The 25,121-nt window shown below is 28.6% G+C and overlaps 2 protein-coding genes across 5 annotated transcripts in view; one reads left to right on the forward strand and one right to left on the reverse strand.

Moving 5' to 3' along the window:
* wal (electron transfer flavoprotein subunit alpha wal) overlaps positions 1-9,852 on the forward strand; it is a 28,827-nt gene extending 18,975 nt beyond the window's left edge. Inside the window, exons 8-10 of the mRNA XM_085816075.1 lie at positions 568-672; positions 5,284-5,435; positions 8,821-9,852. Coding sequence (XP_085672201.1) covers positions 568-672; positions 5,284-5,435; positions 8,821-9,015 — 452 coding nt within the window. The 3' untranslated portion in view covers positions 9,016-9,852. The remainder of the gene's footprint in view (positions 1-567; positions 673-5,283; positions 5,436-8,820) is intronic.
* A 7,198-nt stretch (positions 9,853-17,050) lies between these two features.
* Positions 17,051-25,121, reverse strand: part of LOC118184903 (uncharacterized) — a 145,178-nt gene continuing 137,107 nt past the window's right edge. For all 4 annotated transcript variants that reach the window (XM_085816076.1, XM_085816078.1, XM_085816077.1 and 1 more), the window contains 5 exons: positions 24,628-24,777; positions 20,773-20,964; positions 18,587-18,635; positions 18,349-18,441; positions 17,051-17,362 (listed from right to left, as the gene is read on the reverse strand). In XM_085816076.1, coding sequence (XP_085672202.1) covers positions 18,356-18,441; positions 18,587-18,635; positions 20,773-20,964; positions 24,628-24,777 — 477 coding nt within the window. In that variant the 3' untranslated portion in view covers positions 17,051-17,362; positions 18,349-18,355. The remainder of the gene's footprint in view (positions 17,363-18,348; positions 18,442-18,586; positions 18,636-20,772; positions 20,965-24,627; positions 24,778-25,121) is intronic.

Raw genomic sequence — 25,121 nt, forward strand, 5'->3', positions numbered from 1 at the left:
TTTAGAATTTTTTTTTTCAAATTTTGCCTAGGGAATTCATATTTTATTAATGAATTTGTATGTTTTCTTCATCTAAAAGTTTAGTTGTAAGCACTACATCTTACTATATGTGTTTTTCTAATAGTTTGTCCTATTGTGATTAATTAGACAGAATGTGTATTTTTTTCATATGTTGTAGATTAAATACATAAAAGCTTAATTGTTGCTACACTTCATGATAACTTGCTATTTTCTAGCCTTGCTATTTTTGTAGTATAAGTGATGGTTATTATAATGACTCCCATATCTTTGAGTGATTTTTATAGTCAAATTTGATGTAATATACTTTCATCAACTCAAGACCATGTAATGGAATGGTTTCTGTAGTGAATTGTTACAGTAAACATCTGTCAGCTGTTTAAAGATGTAAAATTTGCCAGATATTTTAAATATTTTAAACTATCTCAAGATTAAGACATTAAAACATTTCTCACCTTACTATTGTATTGATGCAATGACTTTTTTTTTTAAACTTTATTTGAATTTAAGGCCTTAAGTACTAAGCTAATTTTTTTTCCTCTTCCACAGCACCTGCATGTGAAATAAAAAATGATCTCTCTACATGGTGTGGTCAAGAGCTTTCAAAGAGTGAAAGACCTGAGTTAACAAGTGCAAAGCGCGTTATCTCAGGTGGTAAGTATATATTTTTGACAGTCATAAGGAGACTTCTAGGTGAACAATGTATTTTTGAACATAAAAAGAATGCTGAATGACCAAAGCATTGGAGTCATTTTCCTGAATGCATATCAGTTCTTCTGGAGTATGAACATACTTATGTTTGCCAAAACAAGATGAGTCTGCAAAAGGTGGTGGAGAGTTGCCATAATTGGAAATTAAATATGCCAAAACATTTTTCTTGTCTCCATCCTAAATGTATTCATGTTCATGCATCTGATACTTGTTCAACTACATTTCAAAGAGATTCAATAGTATTCATATTCTAGGCAACTTGCTGGCTCTCGAATAGTTTGAAACTCAATAGAGTATTTCTTAAGCCCTGTGTGAGTGATGATGGGCCAATAAGATGACACATTAGCTGACTTGTAGCACATTAGCTGAATAAACTGTTCTTTTGAGGATACATGAAGCAAGCACATTGTGTTTACGTGCATTGTTTACCAAACCAAACCTTACCTTCCAAATCTTTCCAAACGTGTTGAGGAATATTTTATATCATAAATACCTTCTCCACAGTCACATAGCTATCATAATTACCATCACTGTGATTAGAAACAATCTGGTAACGTGGATCTTTTGCTTATGTCATCAGAGTCATACATTTATCTTCTAAACAGCCTTTTGTAGGTGAAAGTGAGCTTCATCTTGCTGCACTATTCCACTCTGAAAGAAATCTAATTTTGATGATCATATTACCAGACAAGATTCAGTGTGCCATAAAATGTAATCAGTAGTTATGACACACAAGTAGGATGCTGTCATCTATGGCCTATCTATCATTTACAGCAATTTTTTTAATCTTCTTGTTGATAGGTTTCTAATATTAAGCTTGGGTGTTTCTGTGCCACATGTACTTTTCAGCCTGTTTATAGAACATATTTGATGACACTATCTTCAGTTATCAATAATGAGTTGGTTGTCATCATTTCTTTATTGAGATATTTATTGTTGATATACTTGCATTTATTTTTGATACCTCTTTAGAGGTAAAATGATCCACTTGTCAGCACAAACAATGCATCTGTATTCAAAGTTACTTAGATTACTGCATTTGTGACTCTGTGAATTTGTATTAGTATTGGTACATTTTTGGGTACAGAATTGAGATAATATGTGTGTTTCTAATTTGTATCTGGTTTTAATATATTTCATTCTGGTCAAGAATTTGTATATACATTTCCCATAACTGTTCTTTCTAATAGTTTGATCATTCAGTGTCTATATGCACAACAATTTGTAAACAGTTGTAGAAATTAATCATTACACAGTAAAAATGTATTAAGTTAATGCACTTTACACAAAATGGATTACATGCATCAAAAGAAAAATAGAGGAATGTTATAAATAAACTCTTTAACTTTCTTTTAAAACTAGCTTAGAGTGCATTATCAAAAGTTCAAAAAGAATAAGTAGTACTGAAATGGTGCACAGAGACCACAGAGCTGTGAAATACTTGATACAAGAGAATTTTTTCTAGCTAAATTATTACAAATTCCAAAATTGTACTAGAAACCAAGCATATACAATTATATTTTGAGAGCTCGAAAGGTTTTAGTGGTTGAAACATTGCATACAGGTTCATAATCAACTACAAAAAAGCCACGCATTTTTTCTGCATTTGAATAGTGTAAAGTTTGATGTTACGATGATGGAGATATGGAAACGGGTGATAAAGTGGATACTTTTTACCATCTGGCTGTTCGTTGCATGATTTGGGAAATATAAGAACCTTTCTGAGGTGATGTAAATGATATGGAGTATTTTTCACCATTTGTGCTGGTTAGTTTTTATAATTGGATATTTTCATGCTTGAGCACTGCTCTTGATAATTTTACTATGATATTTATGGCAGTTTAATGAAGAGATATGAATTTCATAGAATGCCTCTGTTCAAGATAAAAAGGAACGTGCAAGTCCACAATAATTGACTAATTTCATCATATTCTTGTAGCAAAATCAGTAATGTCTCAAAACCTAGCTTCTGTAAGAAGTTTGTAACATTTCAGAAGTTAAGAAGAGACCGACTTTATATTAATGAAGTTTATGAAAGAGAAGTTGCCAAGTTATCCACACAGTGCTAGATCATTGACATGTTTATTATATTTTTAATGTGCAGTGTGAGATCATTCACATGATTGTTATATGGATAATTTGTGAAAGAAAAATTTTTAGTTTATGAAATGCTAAAAAACAAGGATAAAATCTTACACAGTGTGAAGTCTGAGATTCGAAATCACTATTTTGATGATTTCTGATTTCAGAATTTTGGGGATTTTAGATTATCAGTTTAAACCTAGCAAGATGACATGTAGAAATTAAAAATGAAATAATAGAGCAATTATGATCTTCAAGTTTTTGGAATGCAACCCCCTGACTGGATCTGGGTCTCGTACAACACTGTTTCATATGACACAGCATTTTCTAGGAACCTATCTACTGTGTTATAAGAAGGTTACCTGTATGCATGTGCAGTTATGCAATTCCTATGCTTTATATATTTGGTAGTATCAGTTGTTTTTTGTAACACATTACTGTCCATATGTCGTCACTGTTGTGATAGTTTTCATAATTTTTCAAAAGGGGAGGGAAATTACAAAAGAAAATGTTAAGCACTAGTCTTACAATGTTAACATATTAACACTTTTTATATATTGCCAAGCTGTTTCTTAATATATTTTTTAAAAATCTTTTAGATATTTATTATTCACCTATAATTTTATGTGGGCAGCACTATGCTAATAATTCATTTAATTTAATGAAATTTAACTTTCAATTAGGAAAAGAAAAATTACAGGGCCTGCCTTTAAAATTCTGAGGTACTCTGCATAATCAAAATGAAGTTGTAAGAGCATTTTAAAAGTATTAAACATAGCTTTAAAGAAAAAAAAAATATTTTCCTATAAATTTAGAACACCATGGAGATAAAGTAGCATGATCAAGAGCACAATCCGCAGAAATGAGAGGTATACTTTAATTAGAAGAGTTATCCCCCCCCGAAATGTATCTGGATAATGGTCTGATTACTTTTTATGATAATGAGATGATTTACATAAAAAAAATAGTTGCTACATTTATTTATTAAATACCCTTAGATGCCTCATTTTTTTTTTTTTTTGTTTGTTTCCTGCACAAAGTGTAATTTCTATATTTAAATGTTATTTTTTTATATTTAATTTGTTGGTTGTAAATGTAAAAAAATATATTAATCCAAATATTTGAAATTTATACAACATAGCATTTCAAATGTAAAAAATGTATTAATCAAAATATTTGAAATTGATACAACATAGTAAAAATTTTTAGAAATTGAGCCATTGCTTATTAAAAATATGTATGTTTGTGGTAGATTTAAAAAAATAGAAATATTGTTATAAATGAACAAAAAAGTTAATTATTTAATTTTACTTTTATATTTTTATTAAAATGATGCCCTATGTCAGTGATTCTCGACTTTTTTTTTTTTGTGTGTGTGTCATGGTACACTTTTAATAACTTAAAAATTTGCCATTACTCTAATAATAAGATAAATTTAAAAGAATTTTACATGATTAATTGATTGAAGTACTCATATTTTGTAAAAATAGCATATGATAATAATTTTCAATAAAATATGAAATAAAATTGAATTACAAAGCAAGCAAAATGTTTACTTAATGTAAAATTACAAATTAATTTAATGTAAAATTACAAATTAATTTAATGCAAAATTGGATACTTTTTTTGATAACTTTTGATTTATATTTGGGCCTAAAAATCAAAATGCTACCCATATTTTGTGATCCTGATTTAAAAGTCTTGTTGTTTTTGTTTGTCAAAGCTGAAAATGTAATTTCCCTCAAGATGTGGGAAGTTGTATTAGCAAATTTTCAGCTTTTGGTAATTAATGGTATCTAAGATTAATCCAGAATGAATTAATTGATTATTCTAAATGTTTTGCTCTGGGACTGGTTCAGACAGCCCCATTAGGGAGCTAGAAGCGATTGTTTGACTTATGTATGAGTATGCTGTTGAACTTATGTACGAGTTGTTGAACTTATGTTGACTAGTAGTTGAACTTATGTAAGAGTATTTGTAGGGGCATTTCCTAATGTTAAAGTATAGAAAAATCATACATGCACAGGATAAGAAATTTTGTATTGCATAGCAGTTGCGTTAAATATAAGTACAAGCAAAGTAATTTTTATTGCATGCATTCATAAAATTTGGCAGCATACTAAAAGTGCTGCGGCACAGTGGTAGAGAATCGTTGCCCTATGTGGTATGTTGGCTAGTAGAGACAGACTGTAATACTTAATACAGAGGACTAGATTTCATTTCAAACATAAAGCTTTTCTGTTCATCTTGTCTGTTACCTTCCTTGCAGAGCAGATTCGTCTGTTCCATGAAAGTTCTTGGTGGTGGAATTTCCAATGGGTTCAGGCCATTTTCTGATGAATGCATCAAGTCAGTTGCTTGATTATTTCAAAAGCAGAAAAAATAAAATATTCACAATTTTTAAGTAATCCTGGAAAAAATATAATATTTATTTGTACCATTTGTATCTGAATATTTATTTATAATATTTAGGAAGAGGTTTAAAAAGTGGAGATAATTTTAAACTACTGTATGAACTTGCTGACAAGTTGCAAGCTGCTGTTGGAGCTTCCCGTGCCGCAGTAGATGCTGGATTTGTGCCTAATGATATGCAGGTTGGACAGACTGGAAAAATAGTTGCACCTGTAAGTTTGTTTGAGTGAAATTTTTACATATTTCAGTTAATTGGATTTTTTAGCTGGCTTATTAAGTACATGAAATAATAAATGCAAATTTTATATTGTATATAAAGTAATTTACATAGAGTTTGTATGGAAACAAACTCTATGTAAATTTAATTCAAAGAGAAATTTTCATATCAATTTATGAAATATTAAATCATAGGATTATTTATTTATCCATCAGACTTATAAGTTTTATTTTAAAATATCTTGTTAACATTGCTGAAATCATCTTAAGTGTGTATAAATTGTTCTAATAAATAAGAATTGCAGATTGCTAAATATTTGTATGCAAATACAAATAAATACTAAGAATTTTCATTGCACATTGAATTAAGCAGCTTGTGTAATTATGAATGTGAAGAATATGGCATTCTTATGTTAGATTAACATTTCACTTTCAAGTACTTTTTATTAAAATGTTCCTTAAAAGGCCTTAGTTTTTTTTTTAAACAATTTTTGTTCCTTTAAAAGTCCTTAGTTTACTCATCTGACTTTTGTCTATTTTTATGACATTTTTGTGTGAGAGTTAACATTTTGAAGAAATAGCTTTTGGTGATTCATTGACAAATATGTATTTCATGGCTTATTGTTTAAATTTTTTCTTACTACAGGGTTGCCACGCTACCTAAAAAACCGTGAAAACCAAAAAAAGTCAGGGAATTCGGAAATTGACCAAAAAATTCAGGGAAAATCAGGGAATTTAAGTGTTTTAGTCAAAATCTGGAAAAGTCGGGGAATTTCATACAACGATTCCATCAAAAAAGGCAAGTTTTGCACTGATGTCGAAAGAGATCACTTTTTTGGCGAATTGTGTATCACGTGAGTGTCATTCGGGCAGCTGATATAGAGCGAATTTTCGCAGCTCCAATTTGATTGTCTTTTAGAAAGGCAAAGCAAGTTTCCCGCAACATTTGGTTTCCGGTAACCTCGAGAATCACATGTGCAGTGCATGAACTAAAGAAAGTACCTGTTCTCGTATAAAACAAAATAGGTTTAATCCTAGTATACAGTACCATGAAGGTTAGAATAAAAAAAATATGTATTGTAAAGAAGGAAAACCTCTCTGCAACAGATGTAGCTCCGTTCCATCATAGAGGGAAACAACTGTGCATGCGCGATACATCTGTCGCCAAAGCTCGAAACCGGTGTCGAAGTTCGAAGGTCACGTTATCACGAGTTCATAAAATGAATATCATTTAAAATTTCTTTAAAGGAAAAGAAAATATTTTTTGGTGCAAGTAAATTAATTCATGGATTAGTTATTTTGAGGGGGGAACTACGAAAATCCGTTTTTAAAATTATTGCGAAAAATCCAAGAAAAAACGTTCTTTGATAAAACGTTTCTTCTTGGATTTTTCGCAATAATTTAAAAATGGATTTTTTTTTTTTTTTTTTTTGTCAAAGAACGTTTTTTCTTAACACGTGTTTCTGAATATACTTTACATTGTTCCTACTACAGATTTAGATTCTAATAAGAAGGAAATTGATATAAAGTAGCTAAAATCTGGAAGATTTTAAATTAAAAAGATGCATTTGTTGTGTTGTTGCTATATAACATACATATTTTGTAGCTTTTAATGTATAATTATTCTAATATTTTAGAATCAATGTCATGTAATTATCTGTTATTTTAATCTGTAAAATGTTCTTGGATTGTGATTTTAATAATGCTTTTTTTAACAAATACTTTCAGCAATAATAATGAAAAAAATATTAGTGGCCATGCATATCTATAATTTCTAAAAGATGTCTTAACTACCTAATTTGATTATCTGTAACTAACTGCTCACCTTTAGAAGTTATCTTTGCATCTTCAGGCTAGTTATGGCAAATCCTTACTGTGGATATAAGGTACAACTTAAAAATGTAAAAATTAACATAAAATTAATTTTCTTATAGCTTGTAAGACTTATAATGCAAAACAAAATTAAAATAATGCAAAACAACTTATGTCTGATGCTTCAGCAATGCATTGGAACTTTACTGTATTACATGAAGCTACGATACTGATTGTATCAGCCGGACAAAGCACAATTAACTATAACTTTTTTCTTGCCAATGTTATTTGTTCAAGTACTTCTTATCGTCTAGACCAGGGTTTCTTAAACTTTTTGGTGTGGGGACCCTCTAATATTTTCGAAAATTTTGTGGGACCCCATAAGCATTGCACAAATTCAACATACGCATGAGTGAAAGTATCAGTTTCTTCATTTGTACTGTAATATACAGTTGCAGTTTTAAGTCATTGACTTTAATTTTTAAAATGAACGTTTTCTATTGTAAAAAAAATACTCAAAACATTTTCATTTTTTCTTTTTCTGTATTGCCTTTTCTTTATCTATTTTCAGATACATTATGTAAAAACATTTGGTTATTATAAAATTATTATAAGTTAAAGAAGTATCAGAATGGCTAAATTTCTGGCGACCCACAGTTTTAGAAACTCTGCTCTAGGCAAATAGCAGCAAAGCTTCTTTTATGAATCATGCTTATGATTTTACTTCTCATTTTAACCTGGGCTGCTTGCCATAAAATTTGCATAAACCTTTGGACAAAGTGATTACATGAAGAAACGAGGCATAAAAGAAAGAATCAACATAAAGCTGTTAAAATATAACTTATATAAACATAACATAAATAAAATGCCACTAATGTTCTTTAAAATATGTAAGGCTGCCATTAAGTTAAAATAAGCTGTTTCAAGAAATTTTCTAATTTAGTGCTAATTACTTGACAAATGTTATGAAATTGATATTATTTTCGAATTTGTTTTATAATTATGTTAGATATTAGATTATGTTTAATGTTAATGCATCCTACTTACAGATCTGTTTCATTCTTAGAATGGCATTGCAAAAGCGAAATTTGGGCATGGATAATTTATTCAGTTCCCATTTACTGATAGGTTCTTAAAAGTACTTAATATCCATGTGCAAAGTGTATGAACTCTGTTTTAAGTTTTTTTCTGGGGGGGAAGGGGAGGGGAAGCAGTCATTGTGACCTTTGCAGTAGCCTTGTTCATTTTGTTTTCCTATCAGTGCAAAATATGTTGACTTATGTGATAGAATATCAAACACCTTTGCTATTTATTCTGTAATTTGGAGCTATCTTGCAGAATATTTTCTTAAGTATTTTATTTAGTTATACTCATTTTGAGATATGGAAATAGTTCTGAATTATAATACACATGTTAGCATTTAATGTACTTTTCCCATGAATTTAAAATGCTGCAGATAACATCTGATGAATGTGGATGGTAGCAAATCACATATTTTTGTTAATTGTATAAGCATTTTATATCATAAAAATTACATCTAAACATAATATTTTGTCTTTCTGTTTATAGGAATTATATATAGCTGTTGGAATATCAGGGGCCATTCAGCATCTGGCTGGAATGAAGGATTCAAAAACTATAGTAGCTATCAACAAAGATCCAGAAGCACCTATTTTCCAGGTTGCAGATATAGGTCTTGTAGCAGACCTTTTCAAAGCTGTGCCAGAAATGATTCAAAAACTTGATCAGTATACGAATAAATGATGTCATATTATTCTTAAAAATTATGTATGGTTGTAAAATTTCTTGATTCATTCTTTTTTCTTTTAAATACATGTACTATATTACTTTTAAAATTTTATTTTTCAGATTTTGTCCAGAAACTGTATAAATGTGAACAGAGGAAAAGATACAATATTTTTGTAAATTTTTATAGCGGTTTGCCAATGAAATTTGTCTTCATTGCTTTTCAAAGAAGTTTTGTTAAAAAATATAAATTTATGTCCATCTTTTTTATTCAAAATACATAAACTATTTGATTAGCAAAAAGTATTTGTCTTTGAAATTAGTAATATATTTTAAGTAGCACAACATAATTTAAACATGCAAATATATTTATTTTTATGTTATAAACTTGTGCAGATTTTGAATAAATATTTTATTAAATTTTTAGTAAATTGATAGTAAATTTGTATATTTATTTATATTACATCATGTAAGACTTAAAAAGAACTTGACGTATAAATTTGTTTTGTCTCCTTAATATAAAAATAAGGTAAACCATTTGCACATAAAATATTTTTCCAGAGTTTTAATAATATAAATTTTATCTAAAAACTTGAATTTAAATATTAGTGCCTTAGAGGTTCAAACTGAATGCATTCCTAAAGGAACTTTTGTTTTTTAAATTAAGATATGCAACATGTGATCAAAAATGTTTATTATTATTATTATTATTTTTGCCAATATAACCGAGCCTTATTTGCTGCAATTATGAAGAATAATGATTCTAATAACATAAAGTTAAACAATTAATGCATAAAATGATACTGTTGCATGTAATAATCAAACATTAGCAATTAAAAAAAATCATAAAAATTCTTTTGTTTGTCTAGTTTATGTATTTATTTATTTCATCACATAATAAGCTGGTAACTGTAAGAGATTTCATAATTATTCAAAATTTTCAGTTGTATTTAAAACATTATAAATGTTATTAAAAAATATGAAAAAAGATCAAAATGCTTTTCCCTTCATTTTACTGCTGTCTTGTTCTCCAGAGATATAATATAGGCTGGAAATTCAACAGTGCTATTAATAACATCACAAATTGAAATACCAGTATCCTATGAAATTACGAAAAGTGGCAAAAATCCAACATTGTGTAGATATTTGTTCATTTGTAATAAGAATTTTCTGTTTCAGTGAAGAGAATAGAGAAACAGAATCTGGTCTTATGCTTTCAATCATTAACATATAAATTAAATTTAAATTTGAAAGCTGTGATTGAAATACATTAAAGGGACTTTTGATGGGAAATTTAACATTAGATCATCAAATTTGAGAGAGTCATTAGCTAATTGGAGATTTTTTTCATCAATAACACCACCCCAAAAAGATGTCAGATAAGTTATCTGACAATTTCTGTTCTAAACACAATTTGGTGCCTGTAAAAAGGCCTAATCTTTTTAATGGCTGCTAATCATGAAAATGATGTTAAAAGTGTTCAGTTGCCTTTTTCAGTGTAACAAAAAAGTGTATTCAGCCATCCGAATCTGATTATAGGGAAATACTGTTGAGCATCTACCACTGCCACAGTAACGTGGCAACATTTGTGGAAATATGCAAGAGATAATCAGGTGATAAAATTAACAATGGTAATTGTAATCATGGACGTAAATAGTGTTCCCACAAATCTCGCCACACAGTTACAGTGACAATTACCCAAAGCACACCACTGTAATATAGAAAAATCAGGGTGCAAAGAGAATAAATTATACTTTTTGTGGAGTGGTGCACTCCAGCCTAAATTAGATTATTGATTTAATTAATGTTAAAAGCAGATGGGCAATGAATTTCTATTAGCAAATTATTATTTTTATTAGTGCTGGTCCTCATGATATGAAAAATACAGTAGATATAAACAAGTGTCAGCTTCTGTGCAACATCAAAATATAAACTTTAAAACATTCAGGAACATTTTGGCCTTTCTACATTGTCAAAACAAACATGGCAAAAGGATATATATTCAATAATATCAATATTGGTAGTTGTTTGGCAGCCTAATATTCCATATCACTTCATTGAACTATTCTTCTATTAGTTAAGGAAAAAATTCCGTCAATCTTCATGCAATTGAGTATTTATAATTAGCCACCCATACTTTTTGTGTTCTGAGTAGGATTTTTCATTGTATATGTACTAAAACTTTTGTGTTGAGGTGGTTAATGAAACTCAAGCTTCGTATGTTTTGAATGAGCCTAAGATGTTTTTCCTATTTATGTGGGGAACTTATGTTTAAATTTAGAAAGCATGCCTCTTATCCTTTTTGAAGGAGAAAGACTTACTTCTTGTATTTTGGATGTAGAGTTGGAGAATAGAACTGATTTTTAGCTAACATGTGCTGCAGTACTTATTCCTGTAGCATTCATTCATAAGACTGTTGATCTTACCACTTATTGATGATAACATTCAAAAGACTATAGATCTTAGATTGCTTTTTATCTTTAGTTGCATCTCTGCAGGGAATATGCCAAAAAGAAAAAGAGCATTTTAATATAGGAGTTAAGTTTCAACCATCTGTTAGATTCTGCAGGGTTCCGATGTACCAATATTACAATATCCAGGATGCTACAGTTTGAATACATATAATGAAGCAGCCCTCAACATTGCAAGATCTGAACTTTTCCTTACCATTAACTACCAGTGCAATGAATGAAATAACAAGGTGAGTTAAGTGATCTACCAAGAGACTTAGAACTCTCAAAACATATAGCTGAATTGTTGACTTTGTGGCTGCAACAATTTTTCACTATAATTAGAGAGGATCTGCTATTTTTTCAAACAAAGAGACCTAATTTGTGCCATGATATAAAAATCTTTTTGCATTGATGATTATATATATAAGGCAGATTTTTTTTTTAGACTTTTCAATTTTGTCTCAAAGTAGTTTGTAAACTGTTGGTTATGCAGTTAATCTGAAGGAAACATAACATATAAAAAATTCTTCAGTACTAGAAATATTATATATACGGATATCAAATTTGCTGTGACATTAAGATTATTGCAGTTTTGCTAAGTTTACAAAACTGTTTCATATATAGCCCCATTTACATGCAACACTCCTTCGCACAGCTGCCTTTAGCAAGAGGAGAAAAAGATGTGGAGGAGTAGTCTTTAGAACCCATTCCTTCCCGTTACCCCATAAGCCGTTCTAAACCCAATGAGGTTAAAAACATTAATCAAATTGGTTGATTTCTAATACTGTTTACACTCTTTTAACATTGTTTATTTTTGCTACTGGAACTTTTGTAATGTTCCCCAAAAAAGTTATGCTGTATTATCATCTTTATGAACTTTCATTTAGTTCACTCATGGTGTTTGTCTTTATGATTAAAAGCTTGTCAACAGTTGTTAAATTGCTTCCAAGTCTGGAATAACTAATATCTGGAAGATATTCAAGTTTTTTTATATACTACATTGCCTGGGGATGAGAGTGGTGCCTTTTGTTTGCACCACTGGATCAAGTGGGAAAAATGTTTTTTCTTATTTTTGGGAGAATTTAAAATTGTTCGAATTTTTAGACTTATTGAGATCCATTATTTTAAAATTTTGCACCTGAAAATGTATTGATAACAAAGTTTTGAAATTTTCACAGATGATGTTAAGCTTGTTATAAAAAACTTCATTTTTCTTCCCCTATAGATTTTCCATTTTATTAATCCCCGCCCAAAAAATATTTATTACTATTGAAATTTATTTGCAATGAAATCTACCATGTCATTTTTAATTACTTCCTTTCCATAAGTTTCTTTACATTTTTTCTCAGCATTTCATTTCAAAAACTGATTTTTCTTAATTTTGTTGAGGTATTTTATGGGTTTTAAAATTCTGATATCCAAAAATGTATCGATTATATAGATTTGAAACTTTTCACCCTCCTTACAAAACAAGAATTATATATATATATATATATATATATATATATAAATAAGCTGACTTTCTAGAGTTTATTTAAAACTCAGCGTTTGTCTGTACAGTAAAAACTTTATCATTGATTTTTAGTTCATTTTCTTGTTATGGAGTATCAAATTTTGTGTATGCAGTTATTGGAAAGGATTTTTCAAAATTTGTCTTACATATTTTAAAATGCTTTTTTTTTTTTAAATCGCTGGATTTTTTCCAACTGTTTGGGGGGAAAAGATGTATTTTAATTATTTATTAAGATGTACTTTTTGAATTGAATGATTTGATTGACATTATTGAGACTAAAAAGATGAAAATAAAGTTCTTAATAAATTTTTCAGCCGACCCACGCTTTTGATTCTTGCGATATAAAATTATAGATATATTTTTTGTGACGAGAAGTATTTAATTTCTTGTTCTGATTAAAGTATATGATGAATGATTTTCTCCCTTTAGTTCGATAAAAGTTCTCCCTCCTAGAATTATTTTTGCATTTATAATTTAGTATGTGCTGTTTAGAGGAAAGATTATTATTTGATCAGAGACAGTGGATTCGCTGAAGGAAATTTGTGTTCCTTTATAAATGTAACATAATGGTACTAAAATTGGCATATCCAGATCAACGATATCCTTCGTGTCTCAACATTTTGATTTGTACCTAGATCCCAGATGTAGCTAAACTTGTGCATATCTCTTTATGCGTACCACCTTTTTTTTTAAACACTATTTTATCCTCAGATGCATTAGCAATGCAATAGTTTCACTGAAACTCCAGCAAGCAGTCAACTGCATGTCAGCCATGTTTTTTATCTAGAATTAAGTGAATCTTGCAATGCAGTATTGTAAATCTTCCCATCCAGTTAGAGAGGCAGTTACTGCTTGTTCGCTTTGTGAATGGGACATGTTGGAAGATTTTTCGCCACCGTTCAAATCAGCTCTTGTGAACAGAGTTTATGTAAGATAGTTGTGCGATAGGGATTTATATTAAAACTAGCCTCCACATACATTTTTCACAGCTAGTATGAAAAGTGTTGCTTCACAACGTCTTGTAAATTCAATAAAGGTATTGCTCCCTAACTTCATATACTGGGGTTAATAAAATATTTTGTGAAAGAATCACAGAATGATGATCTAGCATTTGTATGTTTATGCAGAAAATTACCATGCTTAGGTTTAAAAATGGTAAAAGAAGGTATACAGTCAAAAGTCGTTAATTCGGACACTCATAATTCGGACCTCAAAGCTAAAAACTTTCTGTGCATGCGTCGCGTTGACACATGCGCATAGGCGTTTACGCGTGCGCGTTTTATGTACAACGGATGGTATAAGCTAAAATTATCTAATTATCTATTTCAGTTAATGTTGATGATTGCGTTGTTCCTTAATTTTCAAATTGGATCCGGCTTATTATTTTTTGCAGACTGTAAGAGCAATACTATAAAAGTAAACTTGAACTTTCGATTATGTCAAATAGAATTTCCGATTCTGGAGCTCCCAAAGGATCGTACAAAATGAAAGTATGTTTCGATGTCCATCAAACAAAAAGTGGAATTGCTGCAAAAAATGGATAAAGACATGAAGAATGTGACAGAGAGGTTAGTGAAAACGAAAAAATTTCGATTGACAAGTTAGTCGGTATTCTCTGCACAGCAATTAATGGGACTTGAACAGCGGAACTTTGTAACTGAACAAGAAATTGTCTGTGTATAGAATTAAAGAGAAAGTATTATCACATAAAACGAAGCAACTTGCACAACTTACATTGAAAGAAATGTTTAATAAAGTAAACAAATAAATATTAAGCTTTTTTTTTTTTGTAAATTTTGATACCCTTTAGATCATAATTGTTCTTTATTTCATAAATTACGGTTTCATATTTTTAATTTTAGAATTTCTGCATGCCATCTTGCGAGACTTAAACTGATGATCTATAATCCGGAAAAATCGATAATCTGGAATCGCCGAAGTCCCGACGAGTCCGGATTAACGACTTTTGACTGTATAAGTTACTTGAAAATTACAAGCTAAAAAATGCTGTCATTTTCATAGTGTTCTGTTCAAACAATCATGAGTGGTTTGCTATTGTCTACTGTGTTTTCCTGTAGAAAGAATTGCTTTAGTACGAAAAATGTTGATTTTTAAATTCTGTTATAACTTTCACACAAGAGCCAATAAGAAAATGAAATGCATAATCATGTTCAGAAAGTGAAATTTAATAAGAAAGCTTCTTCCATCTCTGTAATAGAAAAAGGGTGAACATTTGTAGGACTGTATTATTGTTTATATATTTCTTGTTAAGTTATGCTATATTTACTTTTATGTGGGAATAAAGTCATGAAAGTATTAAAAAAGAAAAATATTTGCTTCACAAATGAGCATCTTTTTTAATAGCTATATAAATAAATGTGGAATTTGTTTCCTTTAATCAATGTTTACCTTTCATCATTATTAGGTAGTTTTAGCAATTAATTGTTCATAGATTCTCAATATCATCTCTGTTGATAAATGTAGTAAAAAACTCACTTGTAGATTTTCTACAGTATCCAATAAATTTTTTGTTTGTAACCTCCATCTAAGTATAGAGATATCTATAGGTATGTATGGAGATGTCTATACAGTGTCAAAAAAGAAGTGGCTATAAGCTTTATTTCCATAACTCCAGATAGGTTTTTTTTTTTTTTTTTTCCAAAAACAAGAAAATTTTTTAGGCCTTCCAGTGACTGAGTGGTAAAGTCACTGAACACTAGTAGTTCAACGTGAGCTGATTTCCAAAAGAACAAGCTGGCTGCGTGGGCATTTTTTTAGTTTTTCCCATGTGTAATGTGGATATGAATCGGTTTTCCTTAGAAAGTCTTTCATGAAGGCTTGCCTCCCCTTATGGCGATAGCCCTCGTATGCTTTGCCATAATTAAATAATCCAAATCTGGAAAATTTAATACCGCCCGATGATAAAGTGGCTAGCGCAACACAGTCTGAAGTTTGAACACCTGGCTGGGCAAGGTTGACTCAGCTTTTTGTCCCTTGAGTAGGTCGATAAAATGAGGGTATAAAGTTTGCTTGGAGACTAAACACTGTGTGTCCTGAAACAAGCTGACCACTTGCTCAGGGATATGCTGATGCACTCTGGGGCCTGAAGCAGAAAAAGGGCACTGCAGCCCGTGGCCCACTAGGGCTGTTGCGCCACTGAGTTTAGTTTAGAACATTTTATAAAAGTTTCAATACTGTGAACAGAAGTGTAATATATAAAACTAAGGCTTTATATGGTCACCAAAAAGCAAAAATTCTAATCAGTGAAATATTAAAAAGTATTTGTTTTTTATATACAAGATTTCCAGATATATTTGAGAATAAATATATTGATTTAGATTATTCTTTAATATATATTATTAATCAAAATTCTCAAGATTTTTTTATTAACTTTAGGTGGCAGTTACAAAAAGTAATATACTACTCTGATAAAAAAAATTAGAAGTGATTTATTTAAATTATGCATATGCATGAAATCGCTTACAGAGTTTTTCTGAAGTTGTAAGTACTTTTATCAATCTTTGGCAATAATTTATATTCCATTTCTGTTTATCATTTTCAAATAAAGAACTTTTGCTTTGGCGAATATAACTGAGCAATATCATCCATTATTATTTTTTAGGAATAGAATTTCTGCTACAGAAATGTTTGAGAAAGTCTTTGAGGACTTGACTGGAAACCTCGAGATGAACCATGCTCTGGTAGATTATCCACTTAAAGATAAACTACACATTGATCAAATAAATGATTTGCGCTTAGCGAACATCGTTTAACAGCTAGTGATATTATTGAACAAATTCATAAATCATATGGATCCTGTCAAGCAGTTTTAAAAGATTATTTGGACTTGTACAGCTTCTACATATGTTCCAAAAAATGCTGAAATTAAAAAAAAAAAAAAAAAAAAAAAAAAAAAAAAAAAAAAAAAATGTGTTCTAAGTGACTCAGGAGATGTTTTCTCACAGTATGGGGTATAAATAATTTTACAATAAAAATCTAAATTAAGATTTTTTCCAGAAGAAGAATAAATTGCTAGAAATTTTCAAATATAGAATTACCTGCCCCCCACTTCCAAAAAAGGAATTGATCATATATAATATTTTTATTATAGCTTTTATAAGAAAAGTAATAAAAACTTTTACATAAATGATTTTTTTTACCGGGTCACTAATTCATTAACAAACAGAAAATATTACATTCAAATTACAAAATTAATAATTTGTAGTTTTAACATAAGCATAAATTTTACATGATTCTATAATTAAACTAAAAAATAAATCTCAAATTAACATAGTTAACTGTACTCTTTTTCTGAATTCATATACATTGAACACATCACAATTAAATGCACTTATAATAAACAATTCTGCTCCGATATTCTTAACTCTTCTTTTAAATCCTGCAAAATAAATTAATAGTATTCAAAAGTTAAATATGTATATAAATCATTCAAAGTAATTGAAAGTTAACACAATATATGCAAATTTTAAATTTAATATTTAAAATAAATGCAGAAAGGTATGATAAACTAGTCAATGTGACCAAAATGTGGAAAAATGTTATTGTGCAATACTATTTCTTGAATAGCACTGGAACATTTACAATACTTAAGATTCACTATATTAGTCATTCTATGATAATGTTATGCATTACTGCACCCATAGGAATATCACAATTTTTAAAGCATTTCAAATATGCAACAGATAAAAAAAATTAAGTATTTTCAAGATTACAGCAAAGGAGTATCAAATTGGCAGAAACAAAATGCTTAGGTGTTCATTTAAGCACATATGAGCTCATTTGAACTATATGTGTTCAAATATTCTAAATAAATTGTAAGATTACAAAATGCTTTACAATTTTGTATTTACATTTTAAAACAAAAAATCACTTGGATGCACTTTGTGTTTCATTCACAGATATACACAGTACAAAGTCTGAAATCTAGACATCCAATACCTGGAACTATATACCAACAGCATCCCCTCTCCTTCTAAAAAAGAACCCTTCCATAAATGCAATTTTTCTCCTGCCTAACTGATAGTCCTGCATGTCACTTTCAAGCACCTGTTGGGTAGGGAATCTCACATGGCTAGTGTTGACTGACGTTTACTGATGTTGGCCATGATCACATTTCTGGCATTCGACTGATTGCGAAAGGGTAACATCTTCTGTCTGACCTAAACAATAAGATATGCTTCTATGGTGCCATATCTACATGTCATCTTACCATATTTAATCTGAAGATCTAAATGCAGAGTTGTATAAGCCCCGATGATTCTGGATCTCGGGCTTTGTACGTACATATATGCATGCATAATTATTCAACTGCTTTTGAATGGTAATTGTGGTTTCCCTGTTTTAAAAATGAAAATGTTTATTTACCTGAAACTCATTTAACTGCAAAGTACTGTTTTGCAGTAGTCCAATAACTTTTTGGAAATCTTGTGAAAAATAACCATCGCTTATCAGTTTTTCCTGAAAATACCATTTTATCATGAAAATAATGACATTAAGAAAATACATGGAAAAAACTGAATCATATATAATAAACAAATATTCCAAACAATATTAATTAATTTGGAAATGCATATTTGAAGATTAAAAGTTTTTTTATACTAACCATTTTTGGTACTGCAAGAACTAAATCCCTCCATATTTAAATATTTCACCTAATAAATAAATATTGGACAAAAATTTAAATATTTTGAAGAAAGTACTCATGTTACAATAATGCATAACTGTAAGAGTGCATTATAAAAAAAATGCATTTCGTCAAAGTAATCATGGTATATAGAAAACTATATAAAAAGAGTATCTGAATTAATTATAGTAATTCAAAACAGAATAGATTAATTTTACTCGCATAATAATAAATGCTTTTTAAAAATTAAATTGTTCCCCACCACCTTAGTTACGAATGCAATGTGACCAAATGTAACATATACAATATATATACACAGACATATACTCCACACTTAACAAACAGCACATTTATTGCATGATAAGAAAGACAAGACAGCAAAGGTATTTTGAAATGAATAATTTTTTTTCCCAAATGGACTATTTATACATACATTATATACATATATATATCATATATATATATTTGAATGCACAAACTTAGATTTAAGTGTGTGTTTGGATATTGAAAAAAAGCTTCAAAATTATCTAAATTTTTATTTAATAACTGTTCATTTCAATAGCACATAATTTGAAAATTATGTGTACTAAATGAAAAAAAAAATCATTTTCTGTAATGAAATCATATGCATTCCACAATCCAACAACTTTAAAGAAAAAGAAAAATTGCATTTCATGTTAATTTCAGAATAATACACTTCTGAATAACAGAACTAGGAGTAAATAACTAGGTAGAGAGGACCTTTCTAACTTCTGAATCCAAGTTACAAAAATGAAGTTGTAGTATTTATAAAAGTGGATATATATATTATTAAATATTTTTGTGCCAAAGATAGCCAAAGCTTACTTTCTTAAGCAAACTTAGTTCTTTAAAAAAGCAGAAAAACTTCTTATTGGGTCACCAATTTAACTTTTTGAGTATAATGAAACAATTAGGTTTTTATTTGGAGAACTGAAGGCAAGCCAGCTTTAAATGCCAATCCTATTGCACAATAACAAAACATTTTTATCTTAATTTAACATGGCTGCTTCTTTAGGAAAGTAGTTTTTAGCCAAGAATGGCCATTTATTGCAGCCATTGCTGCCATTTTAAAATTATAATTATTACAGGTAGAAGACATTGTTCTAATAAATACATTTTTTAGCTTTAGGTTTTTATTTGTAATAATTATTTTTGTACAAGACATGATTTATTTCTACAAAATTTTAAATAATTTTTAATTATATTTCTTTTAATTTGATTACTGTTTAAATCGAGTACTATTTACACAAAACGTTCTGTAAACATGTGTTAACAATTAATGAAAACCTGAGAAAGTGTAGAAGTGTTATTCTAGTTTATTTGAAAGCTAGTTGGGTTCTTTATTTAAATTCCTAATTTATGATTCCAGTTAACATTCTCAAGTAAGCTAGAAAGACAGAAATGTTTAATCAGAGTTCCTTAATTATTGTATAATGGAATGAATAAAGATTAACAACCCCTGAAGAAGTCAACATAATTTCATTAAACATCAATAATTAGTTTTATAAATTTAATTATTTCCAATTTTTAATTACTAGCACAACTTTATTTAACCATATAATTTTTCCTTGCATTACATTAGACTGTTCACACTCAATTTTACATTTTATTTTTCCCAAATAAATAAGGGTTAAATAATCAAAATAATTTGATAAATTAAATTAATCTTGGTTAGATTTCAGCCCATAAAGTCCATTTAAACTCATTTTTTGTATATTATTTTGAATATACTTATGTATTCAATTTCTTCCTTATGAATATTTATTTATAGCTACAGTATTATACAAATGGTTATCTAGATTATTGTTTCATAAAATGAGAAATAATTAGCCTATTCTAAAAACACTAAAGCAGCTTGTTTTCTGAAAATTGTTCCCTACCGCCTAAGTTAAGAATGTAATGTGACCAAATATAAAAAACAGATACATAAAGTAAGAAACTTTAGTGACTATTGAAATCAATCAGAGTAAATGCCTCAATCAAGTCTGACTGAGATTATAATAGACTGAAAATATGAAAGATTGTCAATAATGAATTTCTTGAGATGACTGTTACAAATATGAATAGTAGACAAAAAAGCACATTTTTGAATAAATATGATTATTAATAATATAAGTATTAACTGAATTTTTAGTGCAACTTACCTCTATATAATTAGTCAGAAGCTCAGAAGACATTTCTTGTTCAAGTATTATCTTATTACTCATATTATTGAAACAGCATGCAATTAAAGTTGGAAATAAGATATCTGTAAGTTCTGAATCACTAAAGTATAGAAATGGTAAAGAACATAACTGTTGAAGAACAGTAGGTCTTTGTCCTGCTTGAATAATAGACTAAAAGAATAAGAAACACACTTTGAAAATATTTCTAAATTAATAACAAGCACGCAACATAGATTAATCATTTAAATAAAGAATCTTATAGTTAGTAATATATAGAACTCCATTTAGAAATAACTGCACAAAGTAAAATCCAAGTATTTTAATAACTGGAGGTGCTAAGTTTAATATTCATAAATTTTCAGGACTAGTTTCAAATGCTTAAATATTGCTGATTTTTTTTTAGCTTTGTAATTTAATATATAGAACTCCATTTAGAAATAACTGTGCATAGTAAAATGCAAGCATCTTAATAATTAGAGGTGTTAAGGCAACAAAAATAAGTTTAATATTCATAAGTCAGGGCAAGTTCATACGTTCAATTCATTTTCAGGACTAGTTTAAAAGGTTGAAATATTGCTGATTTTTATTGGCTTAGCACCTCCAATCCGCATGTTATTTTAACCAGATCTTAATAGAATTTAGCTGCGATACTAAATAAATTTTGAAGACAAGTCTTTAAAATAACTACTTTAAATAATGTTTAATTATTAGATAAATAATTTTTAGGCAAAATAAGAAATAAAGTTTAAGATAAAATAAAATAAAAAATTTCTTGAAAATATTTTTTAAAGACATACAAGAAAATAATGACAAAAAAGTACATTCTTTAAAATAATTTTTAAAAGGAAAAAGTTTTATTCAAAGTTAAAAAAGAAATTAATGGCAAAACTTGCGGTACATTTTAGTTACATAAGAAATGTCTTCATGTACTAAAATGTTTAGGAAGTTTATTTCACAAAGTCCAAAATATTTCCCTACTTATATAAAACAAATTAGCCTGAAACAATTTCCTGCTTAAGAACCTCCTACTTTTTTAGAAAATTTTCTCTTCCTTCTGAAAATATATATTTAATTTTTTATTTTTCAGAAATTTCTACTGGTACTTATTTTTCCAGTTTGAACTAGAAAGTCATCAATTTTGTTATCAGGGCAATAATGGCTTTTCTTGTTGCTGCTAGTACCACTCAATTGGCCATATACTAAATCAATACCTATCAAATAGATTTGTGAATAACTTTTAAGTGCTATTTTCATATGAAACTTCATCCTGTTGAATTAAAGTACAGAGAATTATACTAGCGATTTTAATTAAAGAGATTACACTGCAAGATATGTCTTTAACACAGGTCAAAAGAATAATAAAGGAAGAAGGACACCTTTTATTTCATGAGAAATATTATATATTTCCTGTAGATATATTTTTTATGAGAAATTATGTATTTTTGTGGTGTTGTGTTCAATAAAATTATTTATACTATTTTTAATAAGAGAATCAGTTAAAAATATAAATAAATAGAATATCAGTTAAAAAAATATCGTTTTCATTGCTATAGCCAAATAAATAGAAGGAAAATGTTAAAATGTTTAAAAGAAAATTGAGGAAGGGGGAGTTAATACTTTTTTTTAAAAATTTGTTTTTACATTGGCAACACAATTTTTTTTTACTGAAGCAAAAAATCCAGTGAAGCAGCAATTCATGGAAGTTTTGCTCTTATGCACATCACTGCAAAACAATTAAAACCAGTTACTGATTGTTAATTCTTTAAAGATGTATGACTAAGTCTGCTGAACTTTTTTTGTCAGATAAACAATTTAAAAATACTAATTTCTGAGCCAACACAGAATGTAATGTATTAACAACATCGCTAGTAATTTATTCTGTGAGTTTAAAATATATATATAAATTTTGCAGCATTTTCAATAGCACTTGATGAGAGTACAAACATCACAGGTACAGCACAACTTGATGTTTTCGCAAGAGGTACTCCTAATGAATTTAAAGTAATTGAGGAATTATTGGAAATAATTTCTATGAAAGAAAACTTTCGTGCACAACATGATTTTTTTGGAATAAAAACTAATAAATAAATATAAATTAACTTGGGATAAAATGGTTGGTTTGCAAATGATAATACAGCTGCTATAGTTGGTAAAAAATGTAATATCGAGAGAGAGATAAACTTTATTTATAAACAAACAAGCTCCGAGTCATTGAGAATTTGCTGCATTTCTTGGAGAAACTGAAAGTAAAAAGAAACAACTTAGTACAATGAAGTAAGATGAGGCGATTAGGTTGAAAAGCTTCATTAAAACACTTTTCCGATTCAATAAAAGAGATGAAAATTTTTCCGACACACCTACACATAAAACACAGAAATTAAAGAAATAAATAAAACCAACCACAAGCTATGTAGCGATATATGGAAAACATATTTAACATTTCTTGTTGACTTAACTGGCTATTTTAAATATTCTCAATAAATAGCTGCAAGAAAAGAATAAACTTATTATTCTTTCCTTAAATAAATTAAATATATGCTTATATGTCTTAAATTGCAATTATGGGAAGATAACTAAAATCAAAATATTTTCTACATCTGAAATTCTGCTGTATTAGTTCAAAAGAGAAATCACAAGGGAGGGCATCATATGAAGAAAGACCTAAAATTTTAAATGATTTGAAGCTTGATATTATATTATTTTCATTACCACAAAAGGAACATGAATACTGCACCAGAAAATTTATCTACAAATGGAGTTAATTTAAATCACAAATTTTATTAGAGATTTGATGAACTTTTATTTGTATCTGTCATAAGATAAATACACTCAGTTACGAATTTTTACAATAAGAATATTTATTTTGTTTGGGATATATGAACAGATCTTTTTTTCCAGAACAGAAGTTGAAGAACAGAAGAAGAACAGAACAGAAGTTTTACAGAAGTTGAAAATTAATAAATCTATGGAAAGAAACCTGACTGGCCAATGAGAATTTATAGTTTGTGATGAAGACAGTTTCTAATCATTTTTTTCCAAGGCTACAAACTTTTATCAGAATCAAATGTTATCAAGTGTCAAACTATAGTAAGATAAAAAGCATAGTATATAAGATAGTAAGTATATAATATTTACAAACATATATATTTTTTCTGTATGCATCAAACAAATATTTGATAAATAACAGAAAACGAATATGTTGCCATTAATTATCATCAAATTTTGTCTGATTTGGAAAGTTTTCATAATTTCTTTAGTTTAAGTAAGTAATTCAGTGGTTAATTCAACATATTAGAATTATTGAAAATAAATATCAGTTTGAAAATTTAATAATTATCTACCAACACATTTGAATTAAATAGTGTAAATTTAGTGTAAGCAAACGTCCTTCAGATTTCAAGCAGAAAATAAATACAAATTTAAATTTTCCCTTAGCACTATTGTTATTATTTTTTATGTATGTAAGTAAAATCTAAAATTTCATCATATTTTGTTAAAATTTTTGTTATACCTGTATAATATATTCAGGTTGTTTGTGCTTTATTGGTTATTCAGGTTCAAATGTGTTAAAGAAATTGCAAATTTAAACAAACAATTTAGATGTTAATACCTTACAATATCTAGCATAAATATGCATAGACATTTTTCATAATGATCATACAGAAAACGAAATTGCTTATCTAAGTTTGTAATTTTTTCCTAGGCTAATTTCATAAAATATAAGCAAAACTGAAATTATACGTGGATTAAAATTTTAAATTATTTTTAAAAGATACTTTGAAAATATTTCTGCTTTTCTCCTTGAGATTAAAATAAATGAAATTTCAGTAATACCTGGTTATCAGGATTGAGGACAGTGAAATATCCTACGAGAAGTATGATTTCATGAAGAAGCACGTCAGAAGCCCAATGGCTGCAGTACCACAACAAATGACTAGTTATATGTCGTAGTTGAAGTGACAGACCTTCAGATCCCATAATGCTCTGCAATTAATAAAATTTTGTTACACAATTTTTAAAATGGAAAAATACAGATTAATTGTATAACTCCAAAGAAACTTCCTGCGAAGTTCTTGATTTTTTAATGGACAGTTAAGAAGGAAATGCTTAGCACCTTTACATCGATAGCTTAAGAATATACCAAAACATTTACTAAACCTGGCAATAAAATTTACACCTATTTTTTGAAAAAGTTAAAAATACACATTGTACATTGTGTATTAATAATTTTTCAAACTCAAATTACAGAAATAAAGATGAAGTGTGAAAAACTAATGAAAATAATTTTATTTGTTTAAAAGGCAAAATTTTAATTTTTTGAATAGTTT

Source organism: Stegodyphus dumicola, chromosome 4 (genome assembly GCF_044657685.1).
Source record: "Stegodyphus dumicola isolate Sdum_Otavi_A_Nest chromosome 4, ASM4465768v1".
Classification (NCBI taxonomy): Eukaryota; Metazoa; Arthropoda; class Arachnida; order Araneae; family Eresidae; genus Stegodyphus; species Stegodyphus dumicola.